This window comes from Salvelinus alpinus, chromosome 7 (assembly GCF_045679555.1).
Source record: "Salvelinus alpinus chromosome 7, SLU_Salpinus.1, whole genome shotgun sequence".
In the NCBI taxonomy this organism is placed as follows: Eukaryota; Metazoa; Chordata; class Actinopteri; order Salmoniformes; family Salmonidae; genus Salvelinus; species Salvelinus alpinus.
The window spans coordinates 12,746,479-12,768,690 of NC_092092.1; the positions used below are offsets into that span (position 1 = coordinate 12,746,479).

General features: G+C 42.9%; 1 protein-coding gene across 4 annotated transcripts in view; it reads left to right on the plus strand.

The window, feature by feature from the left end:
* Positions 1-22,212, plus strand: part of LOC139580477 (slit homolog 1 protein-like) — a 213,467-nt gene that overhangs the window by 109,549 nt on the left and 81,706 nt on the right. For all 4 annotated transcript variants that reach the window (XM_071409214.1, XM_071409212.1, XM_071409213.1 and 1 more), the window contains exons 5-8: positions 7,321-7,392; positions 9,274-9,345; positions 12,705-12,776; positions 14,284-14,447. In XM_071409214.1, the coding sequence (XP_071265315.1) occupies positions 7,321-7,392; positions 9,274-9,345; positions 12,705-12,776; positions 14,284-14,447 (380 nt within the window). The remainder of the gene's footprint in view (positions 1-7,320; positions 7,393-9,273; positions 9,346-12,704; positions 12,777-14,283; positions 14,448-22,212) is intronic.

Below are 22,212 nucleotides of genomic sequence, written 5' to 3' on the forward strand. Positions count from 1 at the left end.
AATAACCAGCTGTCTCTGATTGAGAACCAAACCAGGCAACCATAGACCTTCCTAGACCTCTCTCCTGAACACAACCCCATACACTATACAAAACCCCCTAAACAATACATACACCCTAAACTAGACAAAACACACAAACTTCCCATGTCACACCCTGACCTAACTTAAATAATAAAGAAAACAAAGAATACTAAGGCCAGGGCGTGACAATACAGTATTAACTTGTGTTGTCTTTGTTCAGTAAATTATATATTGATTGAATGAAAACATGTTCAGAGAGCATGCAGTGTTTTTCAGAGAGCCTGATAATTCCAGATAGAATTGAATAGCTTGTTGAGCTGACGTCCTGGTAACAGCACCTGCTTCAGGTATGGTGTGGTTGTTAGTGGACGACTCAGAGGATAAACTCTGTGTGTGTGTGTGTGTGTGTGTGTGTGTGTGTGTGTGTGTGTGTGTGTGTGTGTGTGTGTGTGTGTGTGTGTGTGTGTGTGTGTGTGTGTGTGTGTGTGTGTGTGTGTGTGTGTGTGTGTGTGTGTGTGTGTGTGTGTGTGTGTGTGTGTGTGTGTGTGTGTGTGTGTGTGTGTGTGTGAGAACAGGAGCCAAGTAAAACTGCTTACACACTCATCTCTTAATGACTTTAGCCTATGAGACAAGACCAGGCGGGTTACAGTCATTTACTAATACAACTCAAACTTCACAGTGGAGTCCTTTTTATAGTTGCTACTGGAGAATGTGTGTGTGTGTGAGAGAGTCATAAATATTCAAAACAGAAGAAAAAAATGATGGCCGTGCAAATACCATGGTTAATTATGGTATATTTGCAGCGGCCTGCAGACGGCTGTTTTAATTGCTGCAGAGCATAAAGAAACAAACAACCATTCATTAGATATATTACACAACTCTTACTGTTCTCAGTGGCACCAGGGATTTTTTCATTCCTTTTTTATGATGCTGAAACCATGTCTGTGAAACGATTAATCAACATACCAAAGGAGAACTAGTGGGAAACTGTGAGATGAACCAGAGAGAGACGGAAAGAGGGAGGGAGAGAAGGGAAAGAGAGAGAGAGATGGAGATGGAGGGAAAGAGAGAGATGGAGGGAGAGAGAGAACTAGAACAGTCTGCAGCACCCGGTCTCACCCTACTAGAATCCGAAGTCAAATGTCTACTGTTTGCTGATGATCTGGTGCTTCTGTCACCAACCAAGGAGGGCCTACAGCAGCACCTAGATCTTCTGCACAGATTCTGTCAGACCTGGGCCCTGACAGTAAATCTCAGTAAGACCAAAATAATGGTGTTCCAAAAAAGGTCCAGTCACCAGGACCACAAATTCCATCTAGACACCGTTGCCCTAGAGCACACAAAAAACTATACATACCTCGGCCTAAACATCAGCACCACAGGTAACTTCCACAAAGCTGTAAACGATCTGAGAGACAAGGCAAGAAGGGCCTTCTATGCCATCAAAAGGAACATAAATTTCAACATACCAATTAGGATCTGGCTAAAAATACTTGAATCAGTCATAGAGCCCATTGCCCTTTATGGTTGTGAGGTCTGGGGTCCGCTCACCAACCAAGATTTCACAAAATGGGACAAACACCAAATTGAGACTCTGCATGCAGAATTCTGCAAAAATATCCTCCGTGTACAACGTAGAACACCAAATAATGCATGCAGAGCAGAATTAGGCCGATACCCACTAATTATCAAAATCCAGAAAAGAGCCGTTAAATTCTACAACCACCTAAAAGGAAGCGATTCCCAAACCTTCCATAACAAAGCCATCACCTACAGAGAGATGAACTTGGAGAAGAGTCCCCTAAGCAAGCTGGTCCTAGGGCTCTGTTCACAAACACAAACACACCCCACAGAGCCCCAGGACAACAGCCCAATTAGACCCAACCAAATCATGAGAAAACAAAAAGATAATTACTTGACACATTGGAAAGAATTAACAAAAAAACAGAGCAAACTAGAATGCTATTTGGCCCTAAACAGAGAGTACACAGTGGCAGAATACCTGACCACTGTGACTGACCCAAACTTAAGGAAAGCTTTGACTATGTACAGACTCAGTGAGCATAGCCTTGCTATTGAGAAAGGCCGCCGTAGGCAGACATGGCTCTCAAGAGAAGACAGGCTATGTGCACACTGCCCACAAAATGAGGTGGAAACTGAGCTGCACTTCCTAACCTCCTGCCCAATGTATGACCATATTAGAGAGACATATTTCCCTCAGATTACACAGATCCACAAAGAATTTGAAAACAAATCCAATTTTGATAAACTCCCATATCTACTGGGAGAAATTCCACAGTGTGCCATCACAGCAGCAAGATTTGTGACCTGTTGCCACAAGAAAAGGGCAACCAGTGAAGAACAAACACCATTGTAAATACAACCCATATTTATGCTTATTTATTTTAACTTGTGTGCTTTATCCATTTGTACATTGTTACAACACTGTATATATATAATATAACATTTGTAATGTCTTTATTGTTTTGAAACTTCTGTATGTGTAATGTTTACTGTTAATTTGTATTGTTTATTTCACTTTTGTATAATATCTACCTCACTTGCTTTGGCAATGTTAACACATGTTTCCCATGCCAATAAAGCCCCTTGAATTGAATTGAATTGAATTGAGAGAGCGAGAGAGAGCGAGAGAGAGCGAGAGAGAGCGAGAGAGAGCGAGAGAGAGCGAGAGAGAGCGAGAGAGAGCGAGAGAGAGAGAGAGAGAGAGAGAGAGAGAGAGAGAGAGAGAGAGAGAGAGAGGGAAAGAGGGAGGGAGAGAGATGGAGGGAGGGAAGGAAAGAGGGAGGGTGAGAGATAGTGAGAGATGGATGGAAAGTGAGAAAGAGAGAGGAAAGGGGGAGAGAGAGAGATGGAGGGAAAGAGGGAGGGAGAGAGATGGAGGGAAAGAGGGAGGCAGAGAGAGATAGTGAGAGTTGGAGGGAAAGCGAGAGAGAGAGTGGGAAGGGGGAGAGGGGGAAAGAGAGAGGGCGGGAAAGACAGAAAGAGAGTGAGAGAGAGAGGGAGAGAGAGCGCGAGAGAGAGGGAGAGAGAGAAGGAGGGAAAGAGAGAGAGAGAGAGGAAGAGAATGGAGAGAGATGGAGGGAAAGAGAGAGAGAGAGAGCAAGAAAGAGATCGAGGGAAAGAGAGATCGAGACAGAGAGAGAGAGAGAGAGAGAGAGAGAGAGAAAGAGAGATAGAAAAAAGAGCCATCAAATTTTACAACCATCTAAAAACAAGTGACCCTAAAACATTCCATCACACAGCTCTACAATGTCAAGAGATGAAACCAGAGAAGAGTCCCCTCAGCCAGCTGGTTCTGAGGCTCAGTTCACCAACCCAAACCAACCCCATAGAGCCTCGGGACAGCCCTCAGAAAATCTGGCCCAACCAAATCATCACAAAACAAAAAGAAAAATATATAACCTATTGGAAAGACACCACAAAAAATCAAAGTAAACTTCAATGCTATTTGGCTCTAAACAGACAGTACATGGTGGCAGACTATCTGACCACTGTGACTGATAGAAAACTGAGGAAAACATTGACTAGGTACAGACTCAGTGAGCACAGTCTGGCTATAGAGACCGGTCGTCACAGACAAACCTGGCTGCCCAGAGAGGACAGGCTGTGCTCACTCTGCTCCAGGGGAGAGGTAGAGACAGAAGTGCATTTCCTACTACACTGTGACAAATACGCAGACCTAAGAGCATATTTCTTTCCCAAAATTATAATTCAATACAAAGAATTTGAAACTATAAAAGATGAAGAAAAATTCAAATATTTATTGGGTGAAAAGCCAAAATGTTTTGGCAGCCAAATATGTGTCCTCCTGCCACAGCCTGAGGGACAGCCAGTGAAAAATGCTAAGTAATGTTGATAATATTTCCCATTTAGCTTAGTTTTGTTTTGTCTTTCGTACCAGGTCATGTGTCTTCTCAGTCATGTTGACACTGGTCTACTACTGTTGCTTTAATGTATTGTTGTTCTGATTAATATTGTTGTTGTAGTTGTTGTTAATGGTAATCCCATGTCCACTACTACTATTATTATTGCTGTTAGTCCCACCATTTATTTATATATAAATATATATATATTTTGTGTATATATATACATATATATTTTATTTAAATTTTTCGATATGTATACTTTGACAATGTAAGTAATAATAACTTGCCATGTCAATAAAGTCAATTGAATTGAATTGAATTGAGAAAGAGAGGGAGAGAAGAGAGATGGAGGGAAAAAGAGAGAGAGAGGGAGAGAAGAGAGATGGAGGGAAAGATAAATGGATGGAAAGAGAGAGAGAGGGGGGGGTACGGTGTGTGTCTTCTGTAAGCCTCTCTTAATAAGGGGACCGTGAGTGTTCTGTTTAGGTCTGTTGGGCTGTGGGAGTAAGACAGGAGCTCCCTGTGTGGCACGATAAGAGGTACAGCATCTCTCTGGAGGAGGTTAGAACATCGTTTAACCACCAAACAATGACATGCTAATTAAAACTATAACTACTTGTGTATCTCTCTCTTTCTTTCTGCCTTTTCTCCTGACCATCCCCTCCACTCTCTCCATCTGTCGCTCTATACACACACACACACACACACACACACACACACACACACACACACACACACACACACACACACACACACACACACACACACACACACACACACACACACACACACACACACACACACACACACACACACACACACACACACACACACACACACACACACACACACACACACACACACACACACAAACAAACCGTCTTTCTCACACACATGCATTAAAACTTTCACTCAAAGTCCTAACAGGACCTCTCTTGCCTTTTTCAAAGGTTTGTGTTTAGGCACTGAGTTGGACACCTCTCACTAGGTCTCACAGAGTTCCTTAGGGAATGTTTTAGCATGAGGGAACACCACATAATACAGCTAATACTCTGATGTAGCCCTCTTCATCTTTTCATCTTGATACACTCCACACCTGGGGCTTTTTGGTACTGTTACAGCTATACAGATGAATGACTTTGGTTTTTTCCCTGTTCATCTTGATAAAGAATAGAATGCTGCTACAGAGAGTTTAGTCCCCAGGAAGCTTTTAGTCACAGCTGAGTGGTTTGCTCAGCTCTTTGTTCGTAACTACTGTTCCATGAAGTATAGAAAACTACATTTCATTCAGACTGAAAGAGCTTCTTCATTTGTGTATAGTTGCTATTCATTTTAGCCCATCCACCACACATGTGTTACAATAATCTCAGAGTGTTTTCCTCCTTCATAGCCGTCTATCTATCCTGGCTAGGTGGTTTTCCTCCTTCATAGCCCTCTATCTATCCTGGCTGGGTGGTTTTCCTCCTACATAACCTCTATCTATCCTGGCTGGGTGGTTTTCCTCCTACATAACCTCTATCTATCCTGGATAGGTGGTTTTACTCCTACATAACCTCTATCTATCCTGGCTGGGTGGTTTTCCTCCTACATAACCTCTATCTATCCTGGCTGGGTGGTTTTCCTCCTATATAACCTCTATCTATCCTGGCTAGGTGGTTTTCCTCCTACATAACCTCTATCTATCCTGGCTAGGTGGTTTTCCTCCTACATAACCTCTATCTATCCTGGCTAGGTGGTTTTCCTCCTACATAACCTCTATCTATCCTGGCTAGGTGGTTTTCCTCCTACATAACCTCTATCTATCCTGGCTAGGTGGTTTTCCTCCTACATAACCTCTATCTATCCTGGCTAGGTGGTTTTCCTCCTACATAACCTCTATCTATCCTGGATAGGTGGTTTTCCTCCAACATAACCTCTATCTATCCTGGCTAGGTGGTTTTCTTCCAACATAACCTCTGTCTATCCTGGCTAGGTGGTTTTCCTCCTACATAACCTCTATCTATCCTGGATAGGTGGTTTTCCTCCAACATAACCTCTATCTATCCTGGCTAGGTGGTTTTCTTCCAACATAACCTCTGTCTATCCTGGCTAGGTGGTTTTCCTCCTACATAACCTCTATCTATCCTGGCTGGGTGGTTTTCCTCCTATATAACCTTCTATCTATCCTGGCTGGGTGGTTTTCCTCCTTCATAGCCCTCTATCTATCCTGGCTGGGTGGTTTTCCTCCTACATAACCTCTATCTATCCTGGCTGGGTGGTTTTCCTCCTTCATAGCCCTCTATATCTCCTGGCTGGGTGGTTTTCCTCCTATATAACCTCTATCTATCCTGGCTAGGTGGTTTTCCTCCTTCATAGCCCTCTATCTATCCTGGCTAGGTGGTTTTCCTCCTACATAACCTCTATCTATCCTGGCTGGTGGTTTTCCTCCTACATAACCTCTATCTATCCTGGCTAGGTGGTTTTCCTCCTTCATAGCCCTCTATCTATCCTGGCTAGGTGGTTTTCCTCCTACATAACCTCTATCTATCCTGGCTGGTGGTTTTCCTCCTACATAACCTCTATCTATCCTGGCTAGGTGGTTTTCCTCCTACATAACCTCTATCTATCCTGGCTAGGTGGTTTTCCTCCTTCATAACCCTCTATCTATCCTGGCTAGGTGGTTTTCCTCCTACATAACCTCTATCTATCCTGGCTAGGTGGTTTTCCTCCTACATAACCTCTATCTATCCTGGCTAGGTGGTTTTCCTCCTACATAACCTCTATCTATCCTGGCTAGGTGGTTTCCTCCTACATAACCTCTATCTATCCTGGCTGGGTGGTTTTCCTCCTACATAACCTCTATCTATCCTGGCTAGGTGGTTTTCCTCCTTCATAACCCTCTATCTATCCTGGCTAGGTGGTTTTCCTCCTACATAACCTCTATCTATCCTGGCTAGGTGGTTTTCCTCCTACATAACCTGTCTATCCTGGCTATGTGGTTTTCCTCATACATAACCTCTATCTATCCTGGCTAGGTGGTTTTCCTCCTTCATAGCCCTCTATCTATCCTGGCTAGGTGGTTTTCTTCCAACATAACCTCTATATATCCTGGCTAGGTGGTTTTCCTCATTCATAGCCCTCTATATATCCTGGCTGGGTGGTTTTCCTCCTATATAACCTCTATCTATCCTGGCTAGGTGGTTTTCCTCCTTCATAGCCCTCTATCTATCCTGGCTAGGTGGTTTTCCTCCTTCATAGCCCTCTATCTATCCTGGCTAGGTGGTTTTCCTCCTACATAACCTCTATCTATCCTGGATAGGTGGTTTTCCTCCTACATAACCTCTATCTATCCTGGCTGGGTAACATGTGTGTAACAGTAAAGGTTGTGTAACAGTGTCTTTGATCTAACGTCCTCATGTTGTTGTCTTCACAGAGATCTGAGTGAGAACAACATCCAGTCCATCCCCAGGAAGGCTTTCAGAGGAGCTACAGACATCAAGAACCTGTGAGGGAATCTTCAGTCTCAGATTAGTACATTAATGAAGACATTGTGAATTAATGTATGTATGGATGAATAAATGAATGGATGGATGGATTAATAAATGAATGGATGGATTGATGAATAAATTAAGGGATGGATGAATAAATGAATGGATGGATGGATGAATAAATGAATGGATGGATGGATGAATAAATTAATGGATGGATGAATGAAAAAATTAAATTAATGGATGGATGGATGAATAAATTAATGGATGGATGGATGGATGAATAAATTAATGGATGGATGGATGAATAAATTAATGGATGGATGGATGATAAATTAATGGATGGATGGATGAATGAATTAATGGATGGATGGATGAATGAATAAATTAATGGATGGATGGATGAATAAATAACTTAATGGATGGATGGATGATTGGATAAATTAATGAATGGATGGATGAATGAATGGATGGATGGATGGATGAAGAAAGGAATGTATGGATGGATGAATAAATAAATTAATGGATGGATGGATGAATAAATTAATGGAAGGATGATTGGATAAATTGAATTAATCAATTAATCAATGAATAAATTAATGAATGAATGGATAGATGAATATCTTTTCACTCTCAATAGTAACTCAACATATTGTCTTACCATTACGATCTCATATAACACCAAGACAAAGGAAGAACGTGTTCATAAAATCCTGTTTTTGTCAGATCAGTGTAATACACACATATACACTAACACACACAGACAGACACACACAGACGTGGTATTGGGCCTCTCTGTCTGTCACCTCTGTGTATGTTAATGAGCCTCAGTCAGTTAGGTGGCTCTAGGGACAGTAGATCAGTATATCACCGGAGATCGCACACACGCGCACACACACACACACACACACACACACACACACACACACACACACACACACACACACACACACACACACACACACACACACACACACACACACACACACACACACACACACACACACACACACACACACACACACACACACACACACACACACACACACACACACACACACACACACACACACACACACACACACACACAGACAGATTGATGGTGCTATCACAGTAGATAAAGTGTCTGCACAGTCTGGCTCCTTCCCCTACAGTCTATGAGGAGAGATGACTAGCTCACTGTCCACTTACCCACATTGACTGTACTCCCTGTCAGTGATTATATCTGCCCTCTGAGGAGAGAGTGTGAGGGTGTGATTATATCTGCCCTCTGAGGAGAGAGTGTCAGGGTGTGATTATATCTGACCTCTGAGGAGAGAGTGTCAGGGTGTGATTCTATCTGCCCTCTGAGGAGAGAGTGTCAGGGTGTGATTATATCTGCCCTCTGAGGAGAGAGTGTCAGGGTGTGATTATATCTGCCCGCTGAGGAGAGAGTGTCAGGGTGTGATTATATCTGCCCGCTGAGGAGAGAGTGTCAGGGTGTGATTATATCTGCCCTCTGAGGAGAGAGTGTCAGGGTGTGATTATATCTGCCCTCTGAGGAGAGAGTGTCAGGGTGTGATTATATCTGCCCTCTGAGGAGAGAGTGTCAGGGTGTGATTATATCTGGACTATAGAGAAAATGCTATAGATTGTAAGATTGATGCCAGTGCTTTAGATCATTGGGGTGTTGTGCTGAGTAGCTGGTATTGGAAAGATGATGTTTATTGATGACCGTTAATACAAACAGCTGTTTATTTAATAATGTGACTGTTTAAAATGGGTGTGAGAAAGGAAAGAGAGAAAGAGAGAGGGAGGGATGGAGGGAACAGGAACGTGTTGCAGTGTATTGCACATTTGTTTGTCTGTGTTTGTGTGTGTGTGTGTTTTAATGCTTTCTGCCCCTATTGTGTCTCTAGTCAGTTGGATAAGAACCACATCAGCTGCATAGAGGACGGAGCTTTCAGAGCACTGAGGAGCCTGGAAGTACTGTAAGAAACACACACACATCTACACACATACACACCTATGCACACACACCTACGCACTTACGCACACATATACACCTATGCACAAACATCTACACACATACACCTACGCACACGCACAAACAACCTCATATTTTTAAACAACACATTTACCACTTCTTGAATAATTAAGCAAGAAAACTATTTTTATTTATATGAAGTAGCTACACTTCTAACAACCATTACTCATTACTAATATAACTAGGCACCAACCATTACACATTACTAATATAACCAGGCACCAACCATTACTCATTACTAATATAACTAGGTACCAACCATTACACATTACTAATATAACCAGGCACCAACCATTACTCATTACTAATATAACCAGGCACCAACCATTACCCATTACTAATATAACCAGGCACCAACCATTACTCATTACTAATATAACCAGGCATCAACCATTACCCATTACTAATATAACCAGGTACCAACCATTACTCATTACTAATATAATCAGGTACCAACCATTACTAATATAACCAGGTACCAACCATTACTCATTACTAATATAACCAGGCACCAACCATTACTCATTACTAATATAATCAGGTACCAACCATTACTAATATAACTAGGCACCAACCATTACTCATTACTAATATAATCAGGTACCAACCATATTAGTAATGAGTAATGGTTGGTACCTGATTACTAATATAACCAGATACCAACCATTACCCATTACTAATATAACCAGGTACCAACCATTACCCATTACTAATATAACCAGGTACCAACCATTACCCATTATTAATATAACCAGGTACCAACCATTACTCATTACTAATATAACCAGGTACCAACCATTACCCATTACTAATATAACTAGGCACCAACCATTACCCATTACTAATATAACCAGGTACCAACCATTACCCATTACTAATATAACCAGGTACCAACCATTACCCATTACTAATATAACCAGGCACCAACCATTACTCATTACTAATATAACTAGGCACCAACCATTACCCATTACTAATATAACCAGGTACCAACCATTACCCATTACTAATATAACCAGGTACCAACCATTACCCATTACTAATATAACCAGGTACCAACCATTACCCATTACTAATATAACCAGGCACCAACCATTACCCATTACTAATATAACCAGGTACCAACCATTACTCATTACTAATATAACTAGGCACCAACCATTACTCATTACTAATATAACTAGGCACCAACCATTACCCATTACTAATATAACCAGGCACCAACCATTACTAATATAACCAGGCACCAACCATTACTCATTACTAATATAACCAGGCACCAACCATTACCCATTACTAATATAACTAGGCACCAACCATTACTCATTACTAATATAACTAGGCACCAACCATTACCCATTACTAATATAACCAGGTACCAACCATTACTAATATAACTAGGCACCAACCATTACACATTACTAATATAACCAGTTACCAACCATTACCCATTACTAATATAACTAGGTACCAACCATTACCCATTACTAATATAACCAGGCACCAACCATTACCCATTACTAATATAACCAGATACCAACCATTACCCATTACTAATATAACCAGTTACCAACCATGACCCATTACTAATATAACCAGGTACCAACCATTACCCATTACTAATATAACCAGGTACCAACCATTACCCATTACTAATATAACCAGGCACCAACCATTACTCATTACTGATATAACTAGGCACCAACCATTACACATTACTAATATAACCAGGCACCAACCATTACTCATTACTAATATAACCAGGCACCAACCATTACCCATTACTAATATAACCAGGCACCAACCATTACCCATTACTAATATAACCAGGCACCAACCATTACCCATTACTAATATAACTAGGCACCAACCATTACCCATTACTAATATAACCAGGCACCAACCATTACTCATTACTAATATAACTAGGGACCAACCATTACCCATTACTAATATAAACAGGCACCAACCATTACCCATTACTAATATAACCAGGTACCAACCATTACCCATTACTAATATAACCAGGTACCAACCATTACCCATTACTAATATAACCAGGTACCAACCATTACCCATTACTAATATAACCAGGTACCAACCATTACCCATTACTAATATAACCAGGTACCAACCATTACTCATTACTAATATAACCAGGTACCATCCATTACTTATTACTAATATAACCAGGTACCAACCATTACCCATTACTAATATAACCAGGTACCAACCATTACCCATTACTAATATAACCAGGTACCAACCATTACTCATTACTAATATAACCAGGTACCATCCATTACTCATTACTAATATAACCAGGTACCAACCATTACCCATTACTAATATAACCAGGTACCAACCATTACCCATTACTAATATAACCAGGTACCAACCATTACTCATTACTAATATAACCAGGTACCAACCATTACCCATTACTAATATAACCAGGTACCACCCATTACCCAATACTAATATAACCAGGCACCAACCATTACCCAATACTAATATAACCAGGTACCAACCATTACTCATTACTAATATAACCAGGTACCAACCATTACCCATTAATAATATAACCAGGTACCAACTATTACCCATTACTAATATAACCAGGCACCAACCTTATTCATCCAGTCAGTCGTTGGTCTCTCCAGGCATGGTCAGCCCTATTGGTTCATTAATATCATGGTCCATTAATTCAGGGTGCCTGGGGTTTTTGGGGGTCTGCGGGCTGACAGTAGGGGTGGGTATGGTGGGGAGCAGGTTGGAGTTGTGGGTTGTGGTAATAGGGTGGAGGGGTGGTCTTTATAGTTGGGTAGGGGTACCAGACTGTGGGGTTATTTGTCTGATTGAAATTACTTCCTCTGCTCACTCTGCACCTGATGTCACTATAGGGGGGCAGGGAGGAGGAGATCGGTATGGTGTGTATACGTCAGAGGAGGCTGGTGGGAGGAACTACAGGAGGATGGGCTCATTGTAATGGCTTAAATGGCATAAAGAGAGAGATGGAGCGGGGGAGGAGGAGAGGAAGAGAGAAGAGAGAGATGGTTGAGTAGAAGATAAAGGGGTGAGGTGGCTGGGAGTACGGGAGTTAAGTCAGAGGTATTGAGAGAGAGAGAGAGAGAGAGAGAGAGAGAGAGAGAGAGAGAGAGGGAGAGGGAGAATAGAACAGTTGAGGGAGAGAAGTATTTTGAAATGGAGGAAGAGAGGAGAGACTGACTAAACATGTGTAGGTTCTCTGAGGTTTGTTTCATGGTGTTTCTGCTCCCTCTCTTCTCTCTCTGTCTCTTCCAGGACTCTGAACAACAACAACATCAGCAGCATCCCAGTCTCCAGCTTCAACCACATGCCCAAACTACGCACCTTGTAAGTCACTCATACTCCCCCCTCTCTTTTTACTCCCCCGTTCTCCCCGTCTCTCTCCCCCACCTTTATTACACTGTCTCGCCCCGATCTCTCTCTCTATCATCCACCCTTCTCTCTCTTTCCCCCACCCCCCTCTCTCTCCATTCCTCCTCTTCCTCTCTCTCCTCCCCTCATCTTCTCCTACATCAGGTGTGATAATGCTGGTGTGTATTCTGATCTAGATGTATGGTGTTAGGGAGATTACATGGTGATCCATCTCTCTAAGAGTGTGTGTCATGTGAAGAGAGATGTGTTCACCCTGACAGGCTGCTTTAACCTGACTCAGATGAGGAAGCAGAGATGAAATAACCATCCCATAACCCCGTCAGAACAGGACAATATATACCACAACTTCACTGGACAACTGAATGTTTCATACAGAATAAACTATGACTGAGAAAAATGGATTCCTCTTTGTTTGGATAAAATATATAGAATCTAATAGAATCTAATAGAATATTCCATTATTCCCCAAGAGCTGAGTCCAACCAATCCCTTTTTGAGACATATTAAGTCATTATAAAATAAACCAGTCTTGTTTCCACACATACTTCAGTGTTCCCTACAGCAGCGAAACTAAGCAGCTATCATCTGAATGAGACGAGATAGGTTCAATCATTCCAAGGAGTTTTGGTTGACAGTCATTATCCACATCGGGCCTATAGCCATGCCAGAAACCATTTTATCTCCAACTCTGAGGAACACACAACAACTCACCCAGAAATACATCCATCCCCCAACGCCTATTGTCTAAATATAATGACAAAATATGAAATTATGTATATATGAATGATATCAATTATGCTCACTGGAATGAATACTTAGAGAGACCGCAATGTCATTCTTGTTGTGGTTTCTGTGCTTTTTTGCTTTCAGTAGGGTTATTGGTTGGTGTGCGTGTGCGTGTGTGTGTGCGTGTGTGTGCGTGTGCGTGTGTGTGTGTTCCCGACTGCCACCACAGCTCTGTGAGTTATTCTGGACAATGGGAGCGTTCCAGGAATGCTTCATTTAGAATGTTCAGTTTAGAATGTTTTGGTTTGAATTTTCCACTTTAAATGTCTGGTTTAGAACACTCTGTTTAGAACACTCTGTTTAGAACACTCTGTTTAGAACACTCTGTTTAGAACACTCTGTTTAGTCCAAGCAGGGGAGATAATGTCAGTCATGGGGTTGGAAACATATCAGGACCTGGGGGGTGTGGTTTAGGTTAAGGCTTTAGTCTCAGCATTTTAGGCAGCATTTCAAGAGGACGATTAAAATGGTAAATGAAAAGGGGGATTTCAATGGTGGTTACCACTGCATGCGATTTATCTGTAGTGATAAACTCACTTTCTTGTCTGCAACTTTCATGTAGTACAACCTTTATGCATTGGTTGAAATCACAGAGATTTAACTAGTTGCAGAGACATTATCAGTAACTTTTATGAATAACCCCCTTCATATCCTAACACTCTCTTTCTCTCTCCAGCCGTCTCCACTCCAACAACCTGCACTGTGACTGTCACCTGTCCTGGTTGGCCGAGTGGTTAAGACAAAGGCCTACAATTGGTCTGTTCACCCAGTGCACAGCTCCATCCCCGCTTAGAGGACTCAACGTGGCTGAGATACAGAAACATGAGTTTACCTGCTCAGGTGAGACACACACACCCACTCACCAACTCCATTCCGACTCTCAGACACACTAGTATTCCTGTTCAGATAGAACAATACAATATATCCAATATAACAGCTTAAAATGAGCCCATGCTTCATACTATAGTCCTTTCGCATCTATCTGCAAAGGACAGTAAAACAGGCCATTGATGTCTTCCTGATCCTGCCTGACACACACTCTCTCTGTTGGTCACTGTTCCAGCTGATTCTCCCCAGTGGATCTGTCCTGTCAGTCTGTTAAGTCGTCACCTGAATCACACCTGACACACCTGACACACACACCCACCCCATGAGGGCCATATCATCCCAGGCAAGCCCTCGGGCTGTCCCCAGCCTCTTTCATGTGGCTCCAGCTGTCAGCAGCTGGACTGTCTGCCAGAACCATGCCCTGTGAAAAACACTGCTGGCATGGGTACCCTCTTTCACTGACTACTCCCGCTCTAATCTGTTTTTCATTACACTATGCACACACACAAACACACATATATATGCGTGCGCACACACACACAGACGCACACACACACAAACCCACACACAGACAGACAGACACAGAGACAGCTGGCAGAGAGATGAATCAGAGACATAAAAGAAAGAGAGAGAAGAGCATTTGACTGATGTGAATTGATAAGAGAGAGAGAGAGCGAGAGGACACAGAGAGAGAGAGGGGAGTGAGGGAGCAGTTTGACTGATAAAAGAGAGGGAGGGAGGGATGGAGGGAGCAGATTGACCAGATTGACTGATACAAGAGATGGGAGGGAGGGAGAGAGAGAGAGCAGTTTGACTGATAAAAGAGAGGGAGGGAGGGAGAAAGGGAGCAGTTTGACTGATAAAAGAGAGGGAGGGAGGGAGAAAGGGAGCAGTTTGACTGATAAAAGAGAGGGAGGGAGGGAGAGAGGGGGCAGTTTGACTGATGAGAGAGAGAGAGAGAGAGAGAGAGAGAGAGAGAGAGAGAGAGAGAGAGAGAGAGAGAGAGAGAGAGAGAGAGAGAGAGAGAGAGAGAGAGAGAGAGAGAGAGAGAGAGAGAGAGAGAGAGAGAGAGCAGTTTGACTGATAAAAGATAGGGAGAGAGGGAGCAGTTTGACTGATAAAAGAGAGAGAGAGAGAGAGAGAGAGAGCAGTTTGACTGATAAAAGAGAGATGGGGGAGGGAGGGAGAGAGAGAGGGAGAGAGCAGTTTGACTGATAAAAGAGAGATGGGGGAGGGAGGGAGAGAGAGAGGGAGAGAGCAGTTTGACTGATAAAAGAGAGATGGGGGAGGGAGAGAGAGAGAGAGAGAGAGAGAGAGAGAGAGATGGTAGTTTGACTGATAAAAGAGAGGGAGAGAGAGAGCAGTTTGACATTCAGCCAGTCAGAGGACCAGATGGTGGGTTACACTTTCTTCAGGAAATACCACTGATATGATGGTGGGTTAGTCTCTCTCCAGGAAATACCACTGATATGATGGTGGGTTAGACTCTCTCCAGGAAATACCACTGATATGATGGTGGGTTAGTCTCTCTTCAGGAAATACCACTGATATGATGTTGGGTTAGACTCTCTTCAGGAAATACCACTGATATGATGGTGGGTTAGTCTCTCTCCAGGAAATACCACTGATATGATGGTGGGTTAGACTCTCTCCAGGAAATACCACTGATATGATGGTGGGTTAGTCTCTCTTCAGGAAATACCACTGATATGATGGTGGGTTAGTCTCTCTCCAGGAATTACCACTGATATGATGGTGGGTTAGTCTCTCTCCAGGAAATACCACTGATATGATGGTGGGTTAGACTCTCTCCAGGAAATACCACTGATATGATGGTGGGTTAGACTCTCTTCAGGAAATACCACTGATATAATGGTGGGTTAGACTCCAGGAAATACCACTGATATGATGGTCGGTTAGACTCTCTCCGGGAAATACCACTGATATGATGGTGGGTTAGACTCTCTCCAGGAAATACCACTGATATGATGGTGGGTTAGACTCTCTCCAGGAAATACCACTGATATGATGGTGGGTTAGACTCTCTCCAGGAAATACCACTGATATGATGGTGGGTTAGTCTCTCTTCAGGAAATACCACTGATATGATGGTGGGTTAGTCTCTCTCCAGGAAATACCACTGATATGATGGTGGGTTAGTCTCTCTCCAGGAAATACCACTGATATGATGGTGGGTTAGTCTCTCTCCAGGAAATACCACTGATATGATGGTGGGTTAGACTCTCTTCAGGAAATACCACTGATATGATGGTGGGTTAGTCTCTCTCCAGGAAATACCACTGATATGATGGTGGGTTAGTCTCTCTCCAGGAAATACCACTGATATGATGGTGGGTTAGACTCTCTCCAGGAAATACCACTGATATGATGGTGGGTTAGTCTCTCTCCAGGAAATACCACTGATATGATGGTGGGTTAGTCTCTCTCCAGGAAATACCACTGATATGATGGTGGGTTAGACTCTCTTCAGGAAATACCACTGATATAATGGTGGGTTAGACTCCAGGAAATACCACTGATATGATGGTCGGTTAGACTCTCTCCAGGAAATACCACTGATATGATGGTGGGTTAGACTCTCTCCAGGAAATACCACTGATATGATGGTGGGTTAGACTCTCTCCAGGAAATACCACTGATATGATGGTGGGTTAGACTCCAGGAAATACCACTGATATGATGGTGGGTTAGACTCTCTCCAGGAAATACCACTGATATGATGGTGGGTTAGACTCCAGGAAATACCACTGATATGATGGTGGGTTAGACTCTCTCCAGGAAATACCACTGATATGATGGTGGGTTAGACTCTCTCCAGGAAATACCACTGATATGATGGTGGGTTAGACTCTATCCAGGAAATACCACTGATATGATGGTGGGTTAGACTCTCTCCAGGAAATACCACTGATATGATGGTGGGTTAGACTCTCTTCAGGAAATACCACTGATATAATGGTGGGTTAGACTCCAGGAAATACCACTGATATGATGGTCGGTTAGACTCTCTCCAGGAAATACCACTGATATGATGGTGGGTTAGACTCTCTCCAGGAAATACCACTGATATGATGGTGGATTAGACTCTCTCCAGGAAATACCACTGATATGATGGTGGGTTAGACTCCAGGAAATACCACTGATATGATGGTGGGTTAGACTCTCTCCAGGAAATACCACTGATATGATGGTGGGTTAGACTCTCGCCAGGAAATACCACTGATATGATGGTGGGTTAGACTCTCTCCAGGAAATACCACTGATATAATGGTGGGTTAGACTCCAGGAAATACCACTGATATGATGATGGGTTAGTCTCTCTCCAGGAAATACCACTGATATGATGGTGGGTTAGTCTCTCTCCAGGAAATACCACTGATATGATGGTGGGTTAGACTCCAGGAAATACCACTGATATGATGGTGGGTTAGACTCTCTCCAGGAAATACCACTGATATGATGGTGGGTTAGACTCTCTCCAGGAAATACCACTGATATGATGGTGGGATAGTCTCTCTCCAGGAAATACCACTGATATGATGGTGGGTTAGTCTCTCTCCAGGAAATACCACTGATATGATGGTGGGTTAGACTCTCTTCAGGAAATACCACTGATATGATGGTGGGTTAGTCTCTCTCCAGGAAATACCACTGATATGATGGTAGGTTAGACTCTCTCCAGGAAATACCACTGATATGATGGTGGGTTAGTCTCTCTCCAGGAAATACCACTGATATGATGGTGGGTTAGTCTCTCCAGGAAATACCACTGATATGATGGTGGGTTAGACTTTCTTCAGGAAATACCACTGATATGATGGTGGGTTAGACTTTCTTCAGGAAATACCATTGATATGATGGTGGGTTAGACTTTCTTCAGGAAATACCACTGATATGATGGTGGGTTAGTCTCTCTTCAGGAAATACCACTGATATGATGGTGGGTTAGTCTCTCTTCGGGAAATACCACTGATATGATGGTAGGTTAGACTCTCTCCAGGAAATACCACTGATATGATGGTGGGTTAGTCTCTCTCCAGGAAATACCACTGATATGATGGTGGGTTAGTCTCTCTCCAGGAAATACCACTGATATGATGGTGGGTTAGTCTCTCTTCAGGAAATACCACTGATATGATGGTGGGTTAGTCTCTCTTCAGGAAATACCACTGATATGATGGTGGGTTAGACTCTCTCCAGGAAATACCACTGATATGATGTTGGGTTAGACTCTCTTCAGGAAATACCACTGATATGATGGTGGGTTAGTCTCTCTCCAGGAAATACCACTGATATGATGGTGGGTTAGACTCTCTCCAGGAAATACCACTGATATGATGGTGGGTTAGTCTCTCTTCAGGAAATACCACTGATATGATGGTGGGTTAGTCTCTCTCCAGGAAATACCACTGATATGATGGTGGGTTAGTCTCTCTCCAGGAAATACCACTGATATGATGGTGGGTTAGACTCTCTCCATGAAATACCACTGATATGATGGTGGGTTAGACTCTCTTCAGGAAATAACACTGAAATGATGGTGGGTTAGACTCCAGGAAATACCACTGATATGATGGTGGGTTAGACTCTCTCCAGGAAATACCACTGATATGATGGTGGGATAGACTCTCTCCAGGAAATAACACTGATATGATGGTGGGTTAGACTCCAGGAAATACCACTGATATGATGGTGGGTTAGACTCTCTCCAGGAAATACCACTGATATGATGGTGGGTTAGACTCTCTCCAGGAAATGCCACTGATATGATGGTGGGTTAGACTCCAGGAAATACCACTGATATGATGGTGGGTTAGTCTCTCTCCAGGAAATACCACTGATATGATGGTGGGTTAGTCTCTCTCCAGGAAATACCACTGATATGATGGTGGGTTAGACTCCAGGAAATACCACTGATATGATGGTGGGTTAGTCTCTCTCCAGGAAATACCACTGATATGATGGTGGGTTAGTCTCTCTCCAGGAAATACCACTGATATGATGGTGGGTTAGACTCTCTTCAGGAAATACCACTGATATGATGGTGGGTTAGTCTCTCTCCAGGAAATAACACTGATATGATGGTGGGTTAGACTCTCTCCAGGAAATACCACTGATATGATGGTGGGTTAGACTCTCTCCAGGAAATACCACTGATATGATGGTGGGTTAGACTCTCTCCAGGAAATACCACTGATATGATGGTGGGTTAGTCTCCAGGAAATACCACTGATATGATGGTGGGTTAGACTCTCTCCAGGAAATACCACTGATATGATGGTGGGTTAGACTTTCTCCAGGAAATACCACTGATATGATGGTGGGTTAGTCTCTCTCCAGGAAATACCACTGATATGATGGTGGGTTAGACTCTCTTCAGGAAATACCACTGATATGATGGTGGGTTAGTCTCTCTCCAGGAAATACCACTGATATGATGGTAGGTTAGACTCTCTCCAGGAAATACCACTGATATGATGGTGGGTTAGTCTCTCTCCAGGAAATACCACTGATATGATGGTGGGTTAGACTCCAGGAAATACCACTGATATGATGGTGGGTTAGACTCCAGGAAATACCACTGATATGATGGTGGGTTAGACTCTCTTCAGGAAATACCACTGATATGATGGTGGGTTAGACTCTCTCCAGGAAATACCACTGATATGATGGTGGGTTAGTCTCTCTCCAGGAAATACCACTGATATGATGGTGGGTTAGACTCCAGGAAATACCACTGATATGATGGTGGGTTAGTCTCTCTCCAGGAAATACCACTGATATGATGGTGGGTTAGACTCCAGGAAATACCACTGATATGATGGTGGGTTAGACTCTCTCCAGGAAATACCACTGATATGATGGTGGGTTAGACTCTCTCCAGGAATTACCACTGATATGATGGTGGGTTAGTCTCTCTCCAGGAAATACCACTGATATGATGGTGGGTTAGACTCTCTTCAGGAAATACCACTGATATGATGGTGGGTTAGTCTCTCTCCAGGAAATGCCACTGATATGATGGTGAGTTAGTCTCTCTCCAGGAAATACCACTGATATGATGGTGGGTTAGACTATCTCCATGAAATACCACTGATATGATGGTGGGTTAGACTCTCTTCAGGAAATACCACTGAAATAATGGTGGGTTAGACTCCAGGAAATACCACTGATATGATGGTGGGTTAGACTCTCTCCAGGAAATACCACTGATATGATGGTGGGTTAGACTCTCTCCAGGAAATAACACTGATATGATGGTGGGTTAGACTCCAGGAAATACCACTGATATGATGGTGGGTTAGACTCTCTCCAGGAAATACCACTGATATGATGGTGGGTTAGACTCTCCAGGAAATGCCACTGATATGATGGTGGGTTAGACTCCAGGAAATACCACTGATATGATGGTGGGTTAGTCTCTCTCCAGGAAATACCACTGATATGATGGTGGGTTAGTCTCTCTCCAGGAAATACCACTGATATGATGGTGGGTTAGACTCCAGGAAATACCACTGATATGATGGTGGGTTAGTCTCTCTCCAGGAAATACCACTGATATGATGGTGGGTTAGTCTCTCTCCAGGAAATACCACTGATATGATGGTGGGTTAGACTCTCTTCAGGAAATACCACTGATATGATGGTGGGTTAGTCTCTCTCCAGGAAATAACACTGATATGATGGTGGGTTAGTCTCTCTCCAGGAAATACCACTGATATGATGGTGGGTTAGACTCCAGGAAATACCACTGATATGATGGTGGGTTAGTCTCTCTCCAGGAAATACCACTGATATGATGTTGGGTTAGTTTCTCTCCAGGAAATACCACTGATATGATGGTGGGTTAGTCTCTCTCCAGGAAATACCACTGATATGATGTTGGGTTAGTCTCTCTCCAGGAAATACCACTGATATGATGGTGGGTTAGACTCTCTCCAGGAAATACCACTGATATGATGGTGGGTTAGACTCTCTCCAGGAAATACCACTGATATGATGGTGGGTTAGACTCTCTCCAGGAAATACCACTGATATGATGGTGGGTTAGACTCTCTCCAGGAAATACCACTGATATGATGGTGGGTTAGTCTCTCTCCAGGAAATACCACTGATATGATGGTGGTTTAGACTCTCTCCGGGAAATACCACTGATATGATGGTGGATTAGTCTCTCTCCAGGAAATACCACTGATATGATGGTGGGTTAGTCTCTCTCCAGGAAATACCACTGATATGATGGTGGGTTAGTCTCTCTCTAGGAAATACCACTGATATGATGTTGGGTTAGACTCCAGGAAATACCACTGATATGATGGTGGGTTAGTCTCTCTCCAGGAAATACCACTGATATGATGGTGGGTTAGTCTCTCTCCAGGAAATACCACTGATATGATGTTGGGTTAGACTCCAGGAAATACCACTGATATGATGGTGGGTTAGACTCTCTTCAGGAAATACCACTGATATGATGGTGGGTTAGTCTCTCTCCAGGAAATACCACTGATATGATGGTGGGTTAGTCTCTCTCCAGGAAATACCACTGATATGATGTTGGGTTAGACTCCAGGAAATACCACTGATATGATGGTGGGTTAGTCTCTCTCCAGGAAATACCACTGATATGATGGTGGGTTAGACTCTCTTCAGGAAGTACCACTGATATGATGGTGGGTTAGACTCTCTTCAGGAAATACCACTGATATGATGGTGGGTTAGACTCTCTCCAGGAAATACCACTGATATGATGTTGGGT